Source organism: Felis catus, chromosome A3, assembly GCF_018350175.1.
Source record: "Felis catus isolate Fca126 chromosome A3, F.catus_Fca126_mat1.0, whole genome shotgun sequence".
Classification (NCBI taxonomy): domain Eukaryota; kingdom Metazoa; phylum Chordata; class Mammalia; order Carnivora; family Felidae; genus Felis; species Felis catus.
The window spans coordinates 120,322,077-120,339,755 of NC_058370.1; the positions used below are offsets into that span (position 1 = coordinate 120,322,077).

The 17,679-nt window shown below is 54.8% G+C and overlaps 1 protein-coding gene across 1 annotated transcript in view; it reads left to right on the forward strand.

The window, feature by feature from the left end:
- Positions 1-17,408, forward strand: part of DNMT3A (DNA methyltransferase 3 alpha) — a 99,765-nt gene extending 82,357 nt beyond the window's left edge. The window contains exons 7-23 of the mRNA XM_023252030.2: positions 3,184-3,399; positions 3,664-3,822; positions 4,193-4,300; positions 4,523-4,679; positions 5,008-5,157; positions 5,265-5,309; positions 6,054-6,133; positions 6,647-6,759; positions 6,910-7,093; positions 7,310-7,394; positions 9,632-9,777; positions 10,521-10,611; positions 10,801-10,949; positions 11,973-12,058; positions 13,867-13,936; positions 14,778-14,896; positions 15,971-17,408. Coding sequence (XP_023107798.1) covers positions 3,184-3,399; positions 3,664-3,822; positions 4,193-4,300; positions 4,523-4,679; positions 5,008-5,157; positions 5,265-5,309; positions 6,054-6,133; positions 6,647-6,759; positions 6,910-7,093; positions 7,310-7,394; positions 9,632-9,777; positions 10,521-10,611; positions 10,801-10,949; positions 11,973-12,058; positions 13,867-13,936; positions 14,778-14,896; positions 15,971-16,112 — 2,100 coding nt within the window. The 3' untranslated portion in view covers positions 16,113-17,408. The remainder of the gene's footprint in view (positions 1-3,183; positions 3,400-3,663; positions 3,823-4,192; positions 4,301-4,522; positions 4,680-5,007; positions 5,158-5,264; positions 5,310-6,053; positions 6,134-6,646; positions 6,760-6,909; positions 7,094-7,309; positions 7,395-9,631; positions 9,778-10,520; positions 10,612-10,800; positions 10,950-11,972; positions 12,059-13,866; positions 13,937-14,777; positions 14,897-15,970) is intronic.
- Positions 17,409-17,679: the final 271 nt, after the last annotated feature.

Genomic DNA, 17,679 nt, shown 5'->3' on the forward strand with positions numbered 1-17,679 from the left:
GCCCGAGTTCTGGAGATGCTGAGTTAGTGCTGTCCCACCCACTCCCTCTTCAGGAGCCCCCAGCCCCACTTCTCCCTGTGCTCAGGTGGGGACTGGCGGTGCAGGGGCCAGAAGAGCAGCCCCAGCGTGTGTGCCCGGGGCAGCAGTCAGTGAAGCTGGGGGGCAGGCCCTGGCCCACGGGAGCTGGGAGACCAGGAGTTGGGCTGGAAGCAGCCCTTTGGCCGAAGTGGCTGGCTGATGGGTTGTCGGCATTTCCTTGCTGACCCGTGCTCTTGGCTGGCGGACCATGCTGTCCTCGGGCCATGCCAACCTTGCAGCCTCTTGGGAGGGACAGTTTCTTCTCCTGCGTGTCACTGGGAGCCACGGGGCAGGCCAGGCAGAGAGAAATGGTGCTGGGTAGGAGGGAGCAGTGTGGCCCTGACAGGGGCTGTGGCACGTCAGCGGCTGCCGTGGAGGGCAGCCTGACGCCGACCTGGGAAGGCAGAGGTGCCTGGGACAGCCTGGGATCTACTGCACCGGCAGTCCACATGGGCGCCCGGACCTCTGACCTTTGGAACGGAAAGCAGCCTGAGTCGCAGAGGAAGGTGGAGGCGGGACAGCTGCCCAGGAAGATGGGCCTGGACGCGGGGCCCTTGCCTCTACTAGAGCGGAGTTGCCAGTGGCTTTCCAGGCTGGACAAACTCCAGAGAAGTGGCTTCCTTGAGCCACAGTAGTGGGGGGTTGGTGCGGTGTCTCCCGGGCCCTGCCCAATCTCTGGGCCGCTCTGGCGTGGGCTCTTGTGAACTGGGGGTAGGAGCCTTTAGCCCAAATGCCAAAGCCCTGAGTTAACCCTTCTTTCTCCTATTGTTTGCCTGGGGAGGAGGGTGGGAGTGAGCGTGGAAAAAAGGCATTCCCACACTGCCCTAGGCAGACTATTCTAATGAGGCCCCTCCCCCACCCAGCCACCGTCTCTGCCACTTCTTCCCCTTTCCTCTTGCCTCCTGCTGCTAACCCACCCCCATCCTCCTTCCCCCACCCCTGCTGGCCTCGTCCCTATGGAGGCCCCCTTCTTCCTCCTCCTCCTCCGCCTGCCAAAACCCTGCTGGGTGCGCGTTCTCCTGCACCTAGTGGGTTGGGGGTGCTTAACAGCCGTCAGCAGCAGCATCTGACAAGCTGGGGGAAGTTGTGGGGGAAGAATAATGTTCAGGAACTCACAGTGGAGGGGTTGAGAAGAGAGACAAAGGGGCTGTGGGGGAGTGAGGAGGGTGGCATCAGGCACGATTCCCTTCTAGACCTGGGGAGCCCGGCACCCACCCGCTGCTGTTCTCTGTGCCAGTGGCTTCACCTTTCCAAAGAAGGCCCCTCCTGCCCTCTGCCACCCGCAACCTTGTTCTGGCCGAGGGGCCTCGTCACGCCCGAAGCAGGGTCTTTGGGTCTCCCACAGCAGCACGCTGCTGTAGATCCGTGCCTGAATTTCATGGAGGCCTGGTGTTTCTCCGTGAGCGGATCTGGGGCTTCAGCAGTGTTGCCACAGCTGGTCCTGGAAGAGGATGGGGTTGAGCACACACCTAGGCCCACCTTCTTGTGGGGGAGGAGGTGGTAGATAATTGATGGTGGGACGGGGAGGGCAAAGTCCCCGCAGGTGAGCAAGGGGCTTGGGAGGGAAGAAAAGTTGCCCTGCCTTCTTCCACCGCTGGCATCCAGCTCCTTTTCCCAGCTGTTTGTGGGCTGGGGGCAAAGGATGCGGTGTCCCATCTTAGAATTTGTGGAGTCGGGGGGGAGGGGAAAGAACCCGGACTTCATCCTCAGTGTTTCAGGACTGCACCAGAAGCAGGGTTGGTCGGTGGCCTGGAGGCAGACGGGAAGACCGAAGGGAAATGAGTCGACGACACAGTAGGCCTTTGAGCTTAAAACAAAGGTTCTTCACCTGGGACCCTGGCATCTGGGAGTCCGTTGACAAGCTTTGGAGAGAGAGTCCTTGGCAATCTTGATACTTGTGTCCATCAGATTCTTAAACCAGTCAGAAGCAGGTAGTGGAAATCCTTTGGATCAAATGCTTTTTTAGGTTGGGCAACTTGGAAGAGAAAGAAAGGACTGCTTAGAATCGGCCGTTACTGCCAGGCGAAGGCGGGAATGTAGGTGCTCCGACTAGCTTAGAGCTCTTCTACTGCAAGTTGCTTTGTGATATTCTTATGTAGTCTTGAGGACGGGCTTGCGTTTGCAGCTCTAAACTCTCTGGGGAAGCTTCATGTTGAAAGGCAGATTGAAGATGGGCTGTTTTTTTCTCCGAATGTGGTGGAAACAGGTGCAGAGCCTTGAAGTTTGAGATTTCATGTGTCCCTCAGATTCAGTAGCTGGGGTGACACTAGGGGAAATGGTCCTCAGAGCTAAGGATCAAGGATTTTGTTCTCTTCTGTAGGGTGATGACAGTTTGGGAGCAGGTTTTGGGAAGGATGAGCGTGATGAGGCGAACGGATGGAGGCTGGCCACTTGGGAGCGTAATTGGGTTTGGATTGTTAATTGGTCAGTAGGATGGCAGGGAGGATGTGTGGCTTGTAGGGTGTCGGATCTGAGAGGTGCGTGTAGAAAGAAGGGGGGAATCCGGTAACATGCATTTGATAACAATGCTAAGAACTCCAGAATGACGGAGGAGCAGACAAGCTCTTGTGGCTCCTTCTGTGGGGTTTGAGCAGAGAGGGAACACGGAACAGTGATTTCATCCTTGGTAGACATCACGACAAAACTGGATTTGTGGTCTGGAAGCCAAGACCAGGAATAGAAGGGGTTGATTGCCCAGGAAAATTACAAAGAAAAGGACAAGAGGATCCAATTCGCGCTTGGGAAGTAAGATCGAGGGCGGAGCCAAGGTCTGTGCCTAAGCTGAGGCACACAATTACTGTTTGAGTAGAATTAATCTTTCCATGTCAGAGGGTGGGCAACTGGTGATGCTGACCGATGAAGGAAGATTTGTGTGAGAGGCACAAGAGGAGGCTGGAAAGCAGCCAACTGTTTGGAGTTCACCAACCAACTTCAGATCTTCCCGTTTTCCATGGCAAGCCAGTTGAGTTGATGAGCAAAGAACTCAGCTATACTTCTGTCACTCTCTCCAGGCCACAAAGAGATTGAGAAGAGCCCTCCCGTATCAAGCGGCCTTGCTAGTTCCTGGAGAGGTCAAGGTGACTTCTGTTACCTTTGTTTCTCCAGGCTGAGAAGAAAGCCAAGGTGATTGCAGTAATGAACGCTGTGGAAGAAAACCAGGGGTCTGGCGAGTCTCAGAAGGTGGAGGAGGCCAGCCCTCCCGCGGTGCAGCAGCCCACTGACCCCGCGTCCCCCACTGTGGCCACCACGCCTGAGCCTGTGGGAGCCGACGCCGGGGATAAGAACGCCACCAAAGCGGCCGATGATGAGCCAGAGTACGAGGTGAGCGGCTCGCTTCTTCACCTGCCTCGTCCAGCTCTTTCCTGGGTCCTTCCACTGCCAGCTCTTCCCGTCCTGCTCTCCTCTCTCCACCTGACCCCAGGCCTCTTCGTCTCCCCAGTCTTGCTCTGTCTCGGTCCGTTCAGATGGAGCCCCCTCCTGGCTGTCCTGACCCTCAGATGCCCAGGGCTGGGGTTGCCATGGGGGGATCAGGGTGGCAGGGCCTCGTGACCACCACGTAATGACTTCTGCTCCTTGGGGCTCCAGGACGGCCGGGGCTTTGGCATTGGGGAGCTGGTGTGGGGGAAACTTCGGGGCTTCTCCTGGTGGCCAGGCCGCATTGTGTCTTGGTGGATGACGGGCCGGAGCCGAGCAGCTGAAGGCACCCGCTGGGTCATGTGGTTCGGAGACGGCAAGTTCTCGGTGGTAAGTTGTGGGGTTTGGTGGTAGCCTCGGGGAGGGACGGGTCTGGGCCCCAGGGGCTGTCTCGGCTTTTTGGCTGGGGGCGAGGTCCAGAACTGGGGCGGAAGAAGCGGTCTCGGAGAGCTGGTGCGCCTGCCAGGCTCTTGCCTCCCAGGACCCTTTCTCCAGAACTCCTTTCCTGCTTGCATTCAGGTCCTCCCCCACGCTTGGGTTGGACTCCTCCTTTGAGCATCGTGTAATCATTTGTCGATGCATCTGGTCCTCTCAAGGGCAGAGGCCGAGTCCTCACACCCCAGTACCTGCCTGTTGCCGGGCACGCGGTGGGGGCTCGGGTGTGGCCGGAGGAGCAAGGGGGCGTCGCTTGTTCCTCCAGGTGTGTGTTGAGAAGCTGATGCCCCTGAGCTCGTTCTGCAGTGCTTTCCACCAGGCGACCTACAACAAGCAGCCCATGTACCGCAAAGCCATCTACGAGGTCCTGCAGGTGAGTGCCCCTCCGAGGCAGAGGGGGCTTAGGCAGCAGGGACAGACGTTAGGCCCAGGCAGGGGGTCCACCTGTAAGGCCCTTGGGAATCCTCTCTGCGCTCCCCTCCTCCAGTGTTCTCCTGCGGTCCTGCCCTGCCCCTGCTCCCAGCTCTTGCCTCAGGCCACCTTTGCTGTCCTCCAGCCTGTCCTGACGCTCTCCCCAACAAGTGTTGCCCTCCAGGTGGCCAGTAGCCGTGCGGGGAAGCTGTTCCCAGCGTGCCACGACAGCGATGAGAGCGACACTGCCAAGGCCGTGGAGGTGCAGAACAAACAGATGATCGAATGGGCTCTCGGAGGCTTCCAGCCCTCCGGCCCCAAGGGCCTGGAGCCACCCGAAGGTAAATGCAGGTGCTCAGCCCAGCCTTCTGGGACCCCTGCCAGCCAGGTAGCTCCATGCCAGGGCTGGGAAGGCTCTGCCTAGAGGCACCAGGTGCCTCTGTCGAGAGGCCCGGGGGGTGTGTCCCTTTCCCTGGGTTCAGCGTAGGGGCGGTGCTGCTCTGGGACGCAGAATAAGATGCTCCCGTTGGCTTGCTGGCACTGGGGGGCTGGGAGCTAGAACAAGTTGGGGACCAGGCTGCACCCCTTGGTAGGCAGAACAGGAGGGGAGGGAGCTGGCACTGCTTGTCCGTGGTAACCACAGTCTCGTCACCTGCTTTCCTTATCCAGAGGAGAAGAACCCCTACAAAGAAGTTTACACAGACATGTGGGTCGAGCCTGAGGCAGCTGCCTATGCACCACCCCCACCAGCCAAAAAGCCCCGAAAGAGCACAACTGAGAAGCCCAAGGTCAAGGAGATCATTGACGAACGCACAAGAGGTAGTTGGCCTGGCTCTGGAGAGAGTGGTGTGGCGAGGCTGGCGCTCAGAGGTGCGGGCGTGGCCCTTGCGGCCCCCTCTGATGCTGGGCTCTCCTCCCCTCCGCAGAGCGGCTGGTGTACGAGGTGCGGCAGAAGTGCCGGAACATCGAGGGTGAGTCCTCGTGGGCACTGACTCCCTGGGAGGTCCATGGTCTGTGGCTCCCGGCACGGGCAGGAGGGCTTGGCTCCTCGTGTGGTGCCCGGCACAGAGTAGCATAGGTATTTAGAAAGGTTCGAACGTCACAGGATGTCAGTACCCCGTCAAGGCCTCTGTCCTGTATGTCCCACCCCCAGCCTGCTTCACACGCTTTCCTGTCAGTGACATGGGCTGGTCCTTAGGGTTTGGGACACTCCAGTGGGTCAGAGCGAGGTGGCCTCTTGGATTTGCTTCAACCTGTGACCTTTGGGCCTTTTACTTTTCCTCACCTTCTCTCATCCCGTGGTCATTGGAGCATCTCCTGTCTGTTTCCCTTGACCTAGTCTGTCCAGCGTGGGGCCCTCAGGGCTGGGAAAGAGGGGGCAGGAGCACGAGACTTAAAGACAGCCCGGGGACTGGACTGTCCCCAGAGTCACCCAGGGTCAGGGCCTTCTTCTCCTGGGCGGGTTTCTGTCACTGAATTACACCTTTCCTGGGCAGTAGGCGTTGCTGCTCTGAGAGCTAATGAGCTTTAAGATTGGGGCCCTGGTGTCTTCCTGTTCCGTGGGTGCTCTCCCAGACTCCTGTCTGCCTCCTTTGGGGGCTGCGGCTCTAACACGCCCTTTTTTTGTAGCTTTTCTGGAGTGGGCTTTGGCCCAAGGCGGGAAGGGGCCCTTTGGTGACGTTCACTCCGCTTTCTCTGCTGTCCCTGCTTTCTAGACATTTGCATCTCTTGTGGGAGCCTCAACGTCACCCTGGAACACCCTCTCTTCGTTGGAGGAATGTGCCAAAACTGTAAGGTAGGGGCACACCCAGCAGAGACGTGGTTGAGAGTGACTCTGGGGCCCTGGCTCTCTGTGCCGTCTCAACTCTTTGGGCTTATAGTCGCCTGGGGTGGCAGCAACGTTGACCCCACAGCTCACTGTGGACGCGGAGTCGTGATAACAGACCCTGGGCCTTCAGAGCGTTTACTTGCCCTTATTTGTCCTCCCCGGAAAGATTCTTCCCCCTCTAAAGCCCATTCCGCTCCCCGGATGTGGGCTCACAATGTCACAGTCCCTAGTGTGGGGTGAGGGAGAACGGGCTGATGGATGGATGTCCTTGGGGGCCCAGGAGAAAAGTCCAGCACCGCAGCAAGGGACAAGGGGATGCGGTTCCCTCCCTGGCGTTGCTCTCGTGCCTCTTGATTCCACGCACTGCCGTGGGTCGGGAGACCTGCTGTCCCCTGCTCAGACCTGGGTTCAAAGCCCACCTTCGCCGTGGCTGTCCTGGGTGCTGCCTGGTGGTCTCTGACCCTCCGCTCTGCTGTCTAGAACTGCTTTCTGGAGTGCGCCTACCAGTACGATGACGACGGCTATCAGTCCTACTGCACCATCTGTTGTGGGGGACGCGAGGTGCTCATGTGTGGGAACAACAACTGTTGCAGGTGAGGGTCCCTGCCTGGCCCGCAGCCCCCCAGCCGAGCTCCGTCCGGGGCCAAGCGGCCCCCCTGCCCGGCCTCGGCCCCGGCCCCGGCCCCAGCCCCAGCCCCAGCCCCGGCCGCGCTCCAGCCCTGCTCCACTGGGCTTCCTTCCAGGTGCTTTTGTGTGGAGTGTGTGGATCTGTTGGTGGGGCCGGGGGCCGCCCAGGCGGCCATCAAGGAGGACCCCTGGAACTGCTACATGTGCGGGCACAAGGGCACCTACGGGCTGCTGCGGCGGCGGGACGACTGGCCCTCGCGGCTGCAGATGTTCTTTGCCAATAACCACGACCAGGAGTTTGTGAGTGCCGGGCCTGGGGCGCCTCTTTCCACCCCCTCCCTGCCGGACCAGAGGGCAGGCTCGGCCAGAGCCAGAGTGCTTGGGTGGTCGAGGGGCCTGGGCAGGGGTGCGGGTTTGGAGAGCCAGGGCAGCCCTAGTTGGCTGGGGGGAGGCCAGCCCCGGGTGCAGGCCTGCAGAATCCTGGCCATTCACCTGGCCTGTTGTGCTCATGCCTAGGACCCTCCGAAGGTTTACCCACCTGTCCCAGCCGAGAAGAGGAAGCCCATCCGGGTGCTGTCTCTATTCGACGGAATTGCTACAGGTGAGTGTGTGGCACGGACCCCAAGATGTGCCACCGTCCTGGTCCCGGGACGAGGAGGCTGTGCCTGAGGGACCATGTGTGTGTAACTCCGGCAAAACAGAGTGATAGTTAACGTGACAGCTGTTAAAATATTACCTCAGAGAGGAAACGTCTGTGCTCAATGAGAAGCAAAATCAGTGGTAAACCAGCATGTTTCTCAATGGGGGAGGCACTGCAGCAGAGGACAGGGTGGTCGTTAGCCAGAGATCATTGAAGATTTTCGCAAAGCCTCAAAGGACAGACTCGGCGACCAAAACAAAAACACAGGCAGTTCTGTTGTGTGATGACTGTAACTTACAGTAAAAAAAAAAAACACAAAAAACAAAAAAAAAAAACTATCAACAAGGGAGTCTAAAGAATATTTAAATCACCCATAATTCCATAATTAGTGTTTTGGTGTCTGTCCTTTTATATTTTTTTTTCTGCGGGTATATGAATGTGTATTTATATAATCCTGCATAGATAGATAAATAAAACGAAAGGATAGTAAAATGCACACTGTGTTGTAACTTGCCTTTTCATTGATACTATGAGTGCTTTTTCGTGTTAACATGGACCTCCCTTACTGGAAAATGCTTCATAGGATTCCATTGGGTAAAAGTACCATCATGTATTTAACTGGTCTCTGTTGGGTTGTTTACTGTTTTTTCTCTGTTACGAGTAGTCCCTGACAATATCTTTAGACACACATACACACATAGACTGTTCTCTTGTAGGGAAGGCCGGGTCACCGTATGGGAAGTTTTTTTCATGCGGTTCTTGACCTTGCCAGAGTGCCCTCCTGAGAGGTGCTGCTGACCTCTGTCCATCTGCCAAGCCCCTAGGCCGAGGGCTTCTCCCGTTTTTGTTTTTGTTTTTTTTTTAAAGGTTTAATTTTTTTAACGTTTGTTTCTTTTGAGAAAGGGAGAGCACATGTGAGGGGGAGGGACAGACAGAGAGGGAGAGAATCCCAAGCAAGCTTCACCATGCTAGTGCAGGGCTACAACCCAGGAACCAGGAGATCATGACCTCAACCACCCAGGTGCCCTGAGGGCTTTTCAGTTTTGTTTTGTTTTTTTTTAAATGTTTGTTTATTTTTGAGAGAGAGAGAGAGAGAGAGACAGAGTGCTAGTGGGAGAGGGGTAGAGAGAGAGGAAGACCATGAATCTGAAACAGGTTCCAGGCTCTGAGCTGTCAGCCCAGAGCCTGACGCGGGGCTCAAACCCACAAACTGTGAGATCGTGACCTGAGCCGAAATTGGACACCCAACTGACGAAGCCACCCAGGCGCCCCGGCTTCTCAGTTCTTAAGAAAGGAACAACCCTCTTCAGAACTTGTGACCAGAGGGAGAAGGGCTGTCAGAGGGCCAGGGTGGGGTAGCATCCCGGGCCAGATGCTTATGTGCTGTTCTCAGCTCCACGTTGATATTATGTAAACGTGGAGAAGTTAATTTACAGCCTTGGTTTCCCAGGCCAGAACCTTGAGGCCTTCTGGAACCACGTCACACCCCAACAGGCTGTAAATGCTCCTTGGTGGGGAGGCCTGTTGAGCAGTGGAGATGATGCTGTTTCTCCGGAAGCTCTCAGGGTCTGTTTTAATTGTTTCCTTGCCCTCAATTAGCAGGCATTTGTGGAGGGGTCGTGGTAAGAAAGTGAGTGTAGCTCGCTCAGGAGGAAACACAAATGAGACTCCTCCTCTGTCCTGAAGACCATTTGCAACCTAACTGCTGAATTAGAAATACACACCGTTGTAATGAGTTGGGGAGAGACGCAGAATGCTAGGGGCTTCCAGGGGCAGGGAGGTGCTTCCAGGGGGCTGCGGGGTGGCGGGGGGGGGGGGGGTGTTGGCGAAACCTTGTAGAGCAGGTGGCATTTATGTTGAGTCTTGGAGGCTGGGTAGAGTTGCAGCAGGAGGCCATGGGTGAGGGGTGAGGAAGGCTAGTATATGCAGGATGTAGAAACAGCAAAGAAGAGGCCTCCCCAAAAGTCACCTGCTATTCTCTCTGGTCCTGAAAACCATCTGTTGTCTGCTCTTGACTGCCTTTTTGCTCATGCCAAAGTAGGCATGACAGAGGTCCAGAAGGATCCTGCAGCTTACCGGGCAGGGTAGGGTTCAGGCCTGTTGCTGACCCATGTGTCTAGCCAGCCAGAGAGCCCCCTGCGAAGACCAGGGTGCTGGGAAGGAGACCCAGTGACCGTGCCTTTTGCTGGCTGGCACAGGGCTTCTGGTGCTGAAGGACTTGGGCATTCAGGTGGACCGCTACATCGCTTCCGAGGTGTGTGAGGACTCCATCACAGTGGGCATGGTGCGGCACCAGGGGAAGATCATGTACGTCGGGGACGTCCGCAGCGTCACACAGAAGCATGTATGTCAGCGCAGTGGGACCCGTCCCGCCTTCTCTGCGTCCCTTGCGCTTTGCTCCCGGGGGGGGGGGGGGGGGGGGCGGCAGCGCCCCCTTGCATTCTGTTCATTTGCTCTTTTCCTTTGTCCTTTTCCCCAGCCTCTTCTCCTCTTCCGTTTTCCTCCTGTCTGCAGAGGAAGATGGGCAGCCCCCAGCTAGCTTCAGGGCCTTTTTACTAGAGCGCCTTGGTTCCCGTTTTTCTAATACTTTTGGCAACAGCTTTGCCAGCCTCCGTTTCTGCGGGGCTCTGGCAGCGTCTTGCCCAAGTGACCCTTTGTCTTTCCAGTTATCTAGCTCTACCCCTGAAAGTGCAGGCCCTCGGGGATCCCCAAGGGCATTTGGAGGGTGTTCAGATGGCCCAGATACCCTGTCCAAAATGTGCAGAGCACAAAGTACCCTCAGATGCAGCTGCCCAGCCCGGACTGCCTTCCCTCTAAGTGGCTGCTTTTCCTGTCAGGAGCACGCTGTTTCCCTGCTGGCCTCAGAGATTATCCGGTTGAATCAGTGCCCATGGGGCGGTGTGTGTGTGTTTGGGGGAGGGGGGCATATATGTGGTATTAGATACGAACGTATGTAGTGAGCATACCAAGCAGCTGGGTCTCCTCTCTCCCATGCCAAAGTACTTTTTTGCCAAATTCACAGATAATTTCTTCCTTTCTGCCTCTGTCCCCGGACATCAGGCCATCACATTACCTTTATCCTCCCAGATCCAGGAATGGGGCCCGTTCGATCTGGTGATTGGGGGCAGTCCTTGCAATGATCTCTCCATCGTCAACCCTGCCCGTAAAGGACTCTACGGTAGGTGCCGTGCTCACCCCTCCACCTTCTGAGCTGGTGCTTCCGCACGTAGGTTTCCTACTTGGATATTTCTGCCCTGGGACAGCTACTCCCAATGACCCTGTCCTCCCTTGCCCTCCCTGTGCCCGAGCCACACCACTGTCTCATGCAGACAGCCCCAGCTGATGGCTTTCTCTTCCGACCTCTCAGAGGGCACTGGCCGGCTCTTCTTTGAGTTCTACCGCCTCCTGCATGATGCGCGGCCCAAGGAGGGAGATGATCGCCCCTTCTTCTGGCTCTTTGAGAATGTGGTGGCCATGGGCGTTAGTGACAAGAGGGACATCTCGCGATTTCTCGAGGTATAGCCAGCAACCTTGGTTTGGCCAGCTCACTAATGGCTTCTACCTTGGACTGCTGCTTTATCCCTGTCTCATCTGCATTGTGGAGCTGGGGACTGGTGACTTCTGCTTTGCAAGGGGCCTGTTTGGGAAGCTCAGGGCTTCCCATTTAGGGAGGAAACATTGCTAGAAGCCGACCCTGGAAAGAACCTGTGGTCTCACTCTAAGAGGTAGTGTGTGGGTGTGGGCCTCAGGGCTTGAAGGACTGTTCCTAAGTCAGGTGGGGTGCCAGACTCCTAGAGTTGGGGTTCTGTGTGGTGCTTCACTGGGGGAACCTTTGAGATGGCCAGATCAATTTTCCCCAACCAGAATGGCTTGCCCTCACTCCCTGGCACCACGACAGATGCTCTGGGGCATCTGAGAAGGAAAAAACATGGCTTACCGTGGGTCCCAGCTCAGCTCTGAGCCGGCTGGAGCCGTGCACTCAGGATCTCTGTGGCCAGAGGCATTCTTGGGGTGGGCAGTCTGGGAGCTCGAGCCCACGCTCCCGCTCGGTGTTCTTACGTTAAGCGCAAGCGTCTGTTTGGCTCGTAATCTGGACACACAGTGAACACATCCACACTCATTGGAACTTTCTTACTCAGAGCCTCTGGGCGAGCTAGAGGTATGTAGTCCAATAGGGTAGCCATCAGCCACGCGTGGTATTTAAATTGACATTAAAATTCCTCAGTCGCTCTAACCTCATTTCAAGTACTCGTTAGCCACCTGCAGCTACTCCATTGAACAGGGCAGACAGAAAACATTTCCGTCATCACAGGGTGTTCAGTTGGACTGCAGTGGTCTAGAATGTTCTAATGAGAGCATGTGGAATGTGGCTGGGTTCCATTCTGGCTTTTCCTAGAGGCTTCAGGCTGTTCCACTGTGTGGCTTCCTGAGAGAGGAGTAAGCGGCTTTGAGGCTGTAAGGCTCTAAAACTAGCAAAATTTCCTGGCGCACTCTGATTTTCCTCTGTTGCTCATCTTTAATCTTTCTCCTGTTTTGTAGTCCAACCCTGTGATGATTGATGCCAAAGAAGTGTCAGCTGCACACAGGGCCCGCTACTTCTGGGGGAACCTTCCTGGTATGAACAGGTTGGTGAGAGAGCCCGGGTCTGGGGTGGCTGCGGGTCGGTGTCTACAGGCAGCTCAGGCCAAGGAGGAGGAGGTCACTGAGGGGCCCTCTTGGGCAGCCACCCCTGCTGACCGGCTTGCCGCTCTGCCGTGTTTTTCTCTGTTTCCTTCTCCTTGAGGGAGAAGGCGAGTCAGGGCATAGAGAATACTTGCCTGAGGAATCAGAAACTAATGGCCGAAATAGGACCTTTGGAAGTGCACCCTTTACACGAAAGGAGAATCCCCATGCTGCTGAGTGACATAGTTTGCGCTCCCACGTCGGTGATGGATCCAGACTGCGCTTGTCCTTAGTCTTCTAGGTGAAGCCACGGAGGGTGGATGTGGGATGGGAAGGAGTGGTGCCCACACCTGGGCCACATCTGCTCCAGGAGAGGGACCCTCGAAGCAACACTGGGCAGCTTAGAGGGTCCAGCTTCGCTTGTCATCCCCACACTTTGTTAGCTTCAGGTCCTTTGTTGGAAGGATGTTCTTTGTTTAGGTTACACAGGTAGAGAGTTTAATGTCCAGATGTTCACGCAGGCAACTTCATTTCTTCAGTGGAATAAATGCATTCTAAAAAGGCCTATGAGGGGAAAGGAATTCTGGTTGAGAGTCTGTTTAAGAGCAGAGTGAGATCCACCCAATCTAGATATCTGTTATGTAGGGAAATATTTTCCAGGATGTTCTTTTTTTCGTTTCCAGAATGTTCTAAGAGTGGATTATATACCTTGCTATATCTATAAATCAGAAACATCGTCTAACCTGGCCTCAGTCTTCTCCTCTTCCTCTCAGCCATTAGCGTGAAGCTGTAGGAGCATCCCTAGCCTCCTACCCATGTAGCAAAACTGCTTGCTGTCTTTCGTGAGGGCCTATTGACGGGAAGGAGATGGGTCAGGAGGATAGCTGGCCTGAAAACTGTTTCAGTGCCCTCCTAAGCTCCCAAGACGTATGTGTACTGGAAGGGCAGACTGGATTACGCAATCCGGTGTTTCATGGAACCACGAACTCAGTGTCTCCTCACGGATCTTGGTCCTGTGGGATTATTCTCACTTGCTTCTTCCGACTCTAAAATTCTAGAACTCTGACCTTCGAGGAGGACCAGAGGTACCACAAGGGACCAAGTAGAGTGAGTGTGTGCGTGAACAGGGCAGAGGCTGGAGGCGCCCACTCAGGCCGTGGGTCCCTGTGGGTCCCACGCTGAGGTGGTGGACTGCCATGGGAAACCTTCACTAAGTATTCTGAAAGGTCAGAAGAGGTCAGCGCCGAAGGTGATGTTCAGTGATCTGCTCTGCCCTGTGAGAAGTGACACATTGAATGTCACGGAATTTTAGTCTTCTGGGGACTGTGCAAGAACGTAGGCCTTTTTAACTATACGTTTAAGGTGCACACTTCGATGAATTTCATCCAGCATACACACCCATGGAAAGCGTCACCATAGTCAAGATACAGAACCTTTGGTCACCCCCAAAGCCTGACAGATACGTTGAAAGCTCAGTATATTTAAAGATAACTAACAAGAGCGATTGGGTTTTCCTTCTTCGGGGCAGGTGTTACCTGCTTATTCGTGGATTGAGACCGCTGTGGAACTTCCCTTTAAGGATTAATACTTGCTGCACTGTCCTTGGATGGCTGCAGTGTGTGTGCCTGTGTTTGGGGGGGCGTTTGAAGGGGGTCACAACGTGTGTGGGTGACATCAGCCCTCTTTTCCTTCTCCGTGTGAATCATGGCCGCCAGGCGCGTCCCCGATGCTCTCCTGGTCTCTGGCATTACCTTCTCTTTCTGCCTCCTAGGCCGTTGGCATCCACTGTGAATGATAAGCTGGAGCTGCAGGAGTGTCTGGAGCACGGCAGAATAGCCAAGGTTAGCCCCCTGGCACCAAAGCCGTCTGCTGGTGGGGGGGGGGGGGGGCAGGGAGAAGGGCAGAGAGGGCGGGGTGAACCGGAGTGGCCTCTGGGGCCGTGTCCACAGCTAGTGTGGAGAATGCACTTTGGGAGGTGACACGGGGTCATGCAGCCAGTCGGCCAGAGGGGCGGGCCCGGGGGACAGCTTGGAGGGCAAGGAGAGAGATCAGAAGTCCTTCCTAGTCTCCGGCGCATCCGTTGGGCATCGCCTGCTGGTCCTGTGGGAAGCAGACACTCGATAAGACGTCTTTGCCACAGTCCCTGGATCCGCTCGGGCTTTTAAGCTTTTTGGCCAGGGCCTGTTGCACGAGCCTTCGGGACCGCACGTCTCTCCTGTGATGTGGAAGCCGCATCTCTCTCTGGAGAAATCTCCTGGAGTGAGTGTACTAGGCGTCAGGGCCCACGAGAGCAGGCACCGACATTCGCCAACACTCTGCAGGGACCCCAGAGGTGTCCGAGCTCCCGAGTCGTTTGGCTTCCTTTTGCCTGCAAGTTACTTCACGTGTGCAAGAACCAGTTCTCAGAAGACTTAGGAAGTTCAGTCCTGGGCTCGAGCTGCTACTTCTCAAGTCCTTGGCCAGCGGGACTGGACTAAGGATGGCCGGGTGACCTCAAAGTGGGACGAAGAGCAGGGCGGTGGGATCTGCAGAGGCTCACGCCGGAGCCTCACCCTGGCCACCGGAACGGACCGGGCCTGACTTGTCAGTGTCGGACTTGCCTGTCCCGGCAAGGGCCTGGCACATGTGTTAGACGCACAGCCGGCGGATGAGTGCTCATTCTTTTCCTCTCCTTGTTTCTAGTTCAGCAAAGTGAGGACCATTACTACTAGGTCGAACTCCATAAAGCAGGGCAAAGACCAGCATTTCCCCGTCTTCATGAACGAGAAAGAGGACATCTTATGGTGCACTGAAATGGAAAGGTAGTACCGAGGCCGGGTGCTGGTGTCGTGGGGTGTGTGGGGTGAAGCGGTGGCTGTCTGTGAGGGAGGAGGGATCGCTGCCTCCTCCGGCCAGGCTCGTACCTTCCACAGGTACCCTGTGAGCAGTGGGACCTCCTTGGGAGGTCCTCCGTGGGTCCTCCCAAGTGTTTCCTGACAGGGCAGGTTCCTGGGGAGGACTCCTGTGCATCGTGAGGTTGGTCACACAGGGTAAGAGGGGTCTAGGAATCGGTTCGTGGTGCCTTGGCTTGCTCCCAGAGGTCCTTGCTCAAGCTGCTAAACCACAGGATCTTCCTCCACTTGTGCTGTTCTTGTAGGTACTTTGCACACCGGGGCAGCGCGCGACCAAGGTAGGCCTCGCGGCCTCAGCACTCTGATTTGGTGCAAACCAGACTCTGGGGCTAGATTACCTCTTCAGTGTCAGTGTAACTGCAGCTTAGCCAAAGAGACCATTTACGCAAATGAACAGAACAAACAGACACTTGAAGCTTCTGAACTCAGGCCAGAGTCCAGCTCCTTTGTTGAGTCTGCTCTTGTGGAGAAGATACCAGGGGTGGAGGGGGGGGTGTGTATTTATCTATCTAAATGTTTATTTTTTATCATTTTTGAGAGAGAGAGAGAGAGAGCACGCGTGCATGGGGGAAGGGCAGAGATAGAGGGAGACACAGAATCCGAAGCAGGATCCAGGCTCTGAGCTGTCAGCACAGAGCCCGACGCAGGGCTCGAACTCACAGGCTGTGAGATCGCGACCTGAGCCGAAATCGGATGCTTAACTGACTGAGCCGCCCAGGCGTGCCCTAGGGATGTGCATTTAAGTATATAGACTTCCATACCCGCCGTGCCTGTGTCTCCATCTTCTCAGGCGGAGGTGTTTTTCACAAATGCTAACTTTGTTTGTACTGGGAGGCGCCTCTCGGACAGCGATTATCTTACTTTCCTTCAGGTCCACAGAAAGTGGCTGGGTGCCCGAGTCGTGCTTGGTGAAGAAGGGCAGAAGATTTGGCAGACTCGCCCACGCCCACATTGACCCCTGCCCTTTCTGCCTTGTGTCTCTAGGGTGTTTGGCTTCCCTGTCCACTATACCGACGTCTCCAACATGAGCCGCTTGGCGAGGCAGAGACTGCTGGGCCGGTCATGGAGTGTGCCCGTCATCCGCCACCTCTTCGCTCCGCTGAAGGAATATTTTGCTTGTGTGTAAGGGACATGAGGGCAAACCGAGGTAGTGACACAAAGTTAAACAAACAAACAAAAAACACAAAACACAACAAAACACCAACAACATGAGGATGGAGAGAAGTATCAGCACCCAGAAGAGAAAAAGGAATTTAAAACAAAAACCACAGAGGCGGAAATACCGGAGGGCTTTGCCTTTTGCAAAAAGGGTTGGACATCATCTCCTGATTTTTCAATGTTAATCTTCAGTCCTATTTAAAAACAAAACCAAGCTCCCCTCCCCCCCCCCTTTTTTTTTTTGGTCAAACCTTTTGTTTTCTACTCTTTTCAGAGGGGTTTTCTGTTCGTTTGGGTTTTTGTTTCTTGCTGTGACTGAAACAAGAAGGTTTATTGCAGCAAAAATCAGTAACAAGACATAGTAACGATACCTTGCAGAGGAAGGATGGGAGAGAAGGAAGAAAGGAAATTCTATAGAAATCTATATATTGGATTTTTTTTTTTTTTTTTTTTTTTTTTTTTTTTTTTTTTACTATATATCTTTTTTTGTTGTTGTCTCTAGCCTGATCAGACAGGAGCACAAGCAGGGGACAGAAAACAGTGACACTCAGCGGCAGAATTCCCTCCCAGCCACTGAGCTGTCTTGCCAGCACCATTCCTGGTCATGCAAAACAGAACCCAACTAGCAGCAGGGAGACAGAACACACAAGAACCTTTTATACAGTATTTCAGGTGCCTACCACACAGGAAACCTTGAAGAAAATCAGTTTCTAGAAGCCGCTGTTACCTCTTGTTTACAGTTTATATATATATGATAGATATGAGATATATATATAAAAGGTACTGTTAACTACTGTACAACCTGACTTCATAATGGTGCTTTAAAACAGCGAGATGAGTAAAAACATCAGCTTCCACATTGCCTTATGTGCAAAGGGTTTTAACCGAGGATGGAGGAGGGAGGCAGCTTGAAGGTGAATCGTTAACCATGGCGGGCTTTCCCCTTGGTATTTTCACAAGGTGAAGGAGGAGAATTTGGGAACCGCGTTCTCCCGCTCCTCCCTGCCAAAAAGGGGGTGAGAGGAGGTGGTCGGACCGTGGAAAGCTAAGAGTGGGATTCATCCAGGCTCACGCAATAACCTTTTGATTTTTTTTCAAAAAGGAGACTCCCTCGGCAAGGTGGCAGGATAAGGGGTCTTCATTCCCAATTTCTCACATTAGCCGATTCGAGGGCTCCTTGTGGTGGGATCAGAAATAATCCAGAGTGTGGGAAAGTGACAGTCAAAACCCCACCTGGAGCAAATAAAAAAACATACAAAACGTACTGGTGCTTTCCTGTCTAAGTCGCCTTTTGTGTGTTCTTTTATGAGGCCCTCACCATCCACCCTCTGTGCACAAGGCGGCTTCTGGCCCCTGGAATGTGATGTTTTTGGTCATCTCCAAAGGCTGCAGTTTTATACTGGGAGGCTGATGACACCTTTTGTTATAATTATTATTATGGTTCTGGTTATAATTATGTTTGTTTTCAGATTTTCTTTAAGAAAACAAAAACCCAACCCCCCTCCCTTTCGGTTTCAAACCAAGGTGCGGGGAGC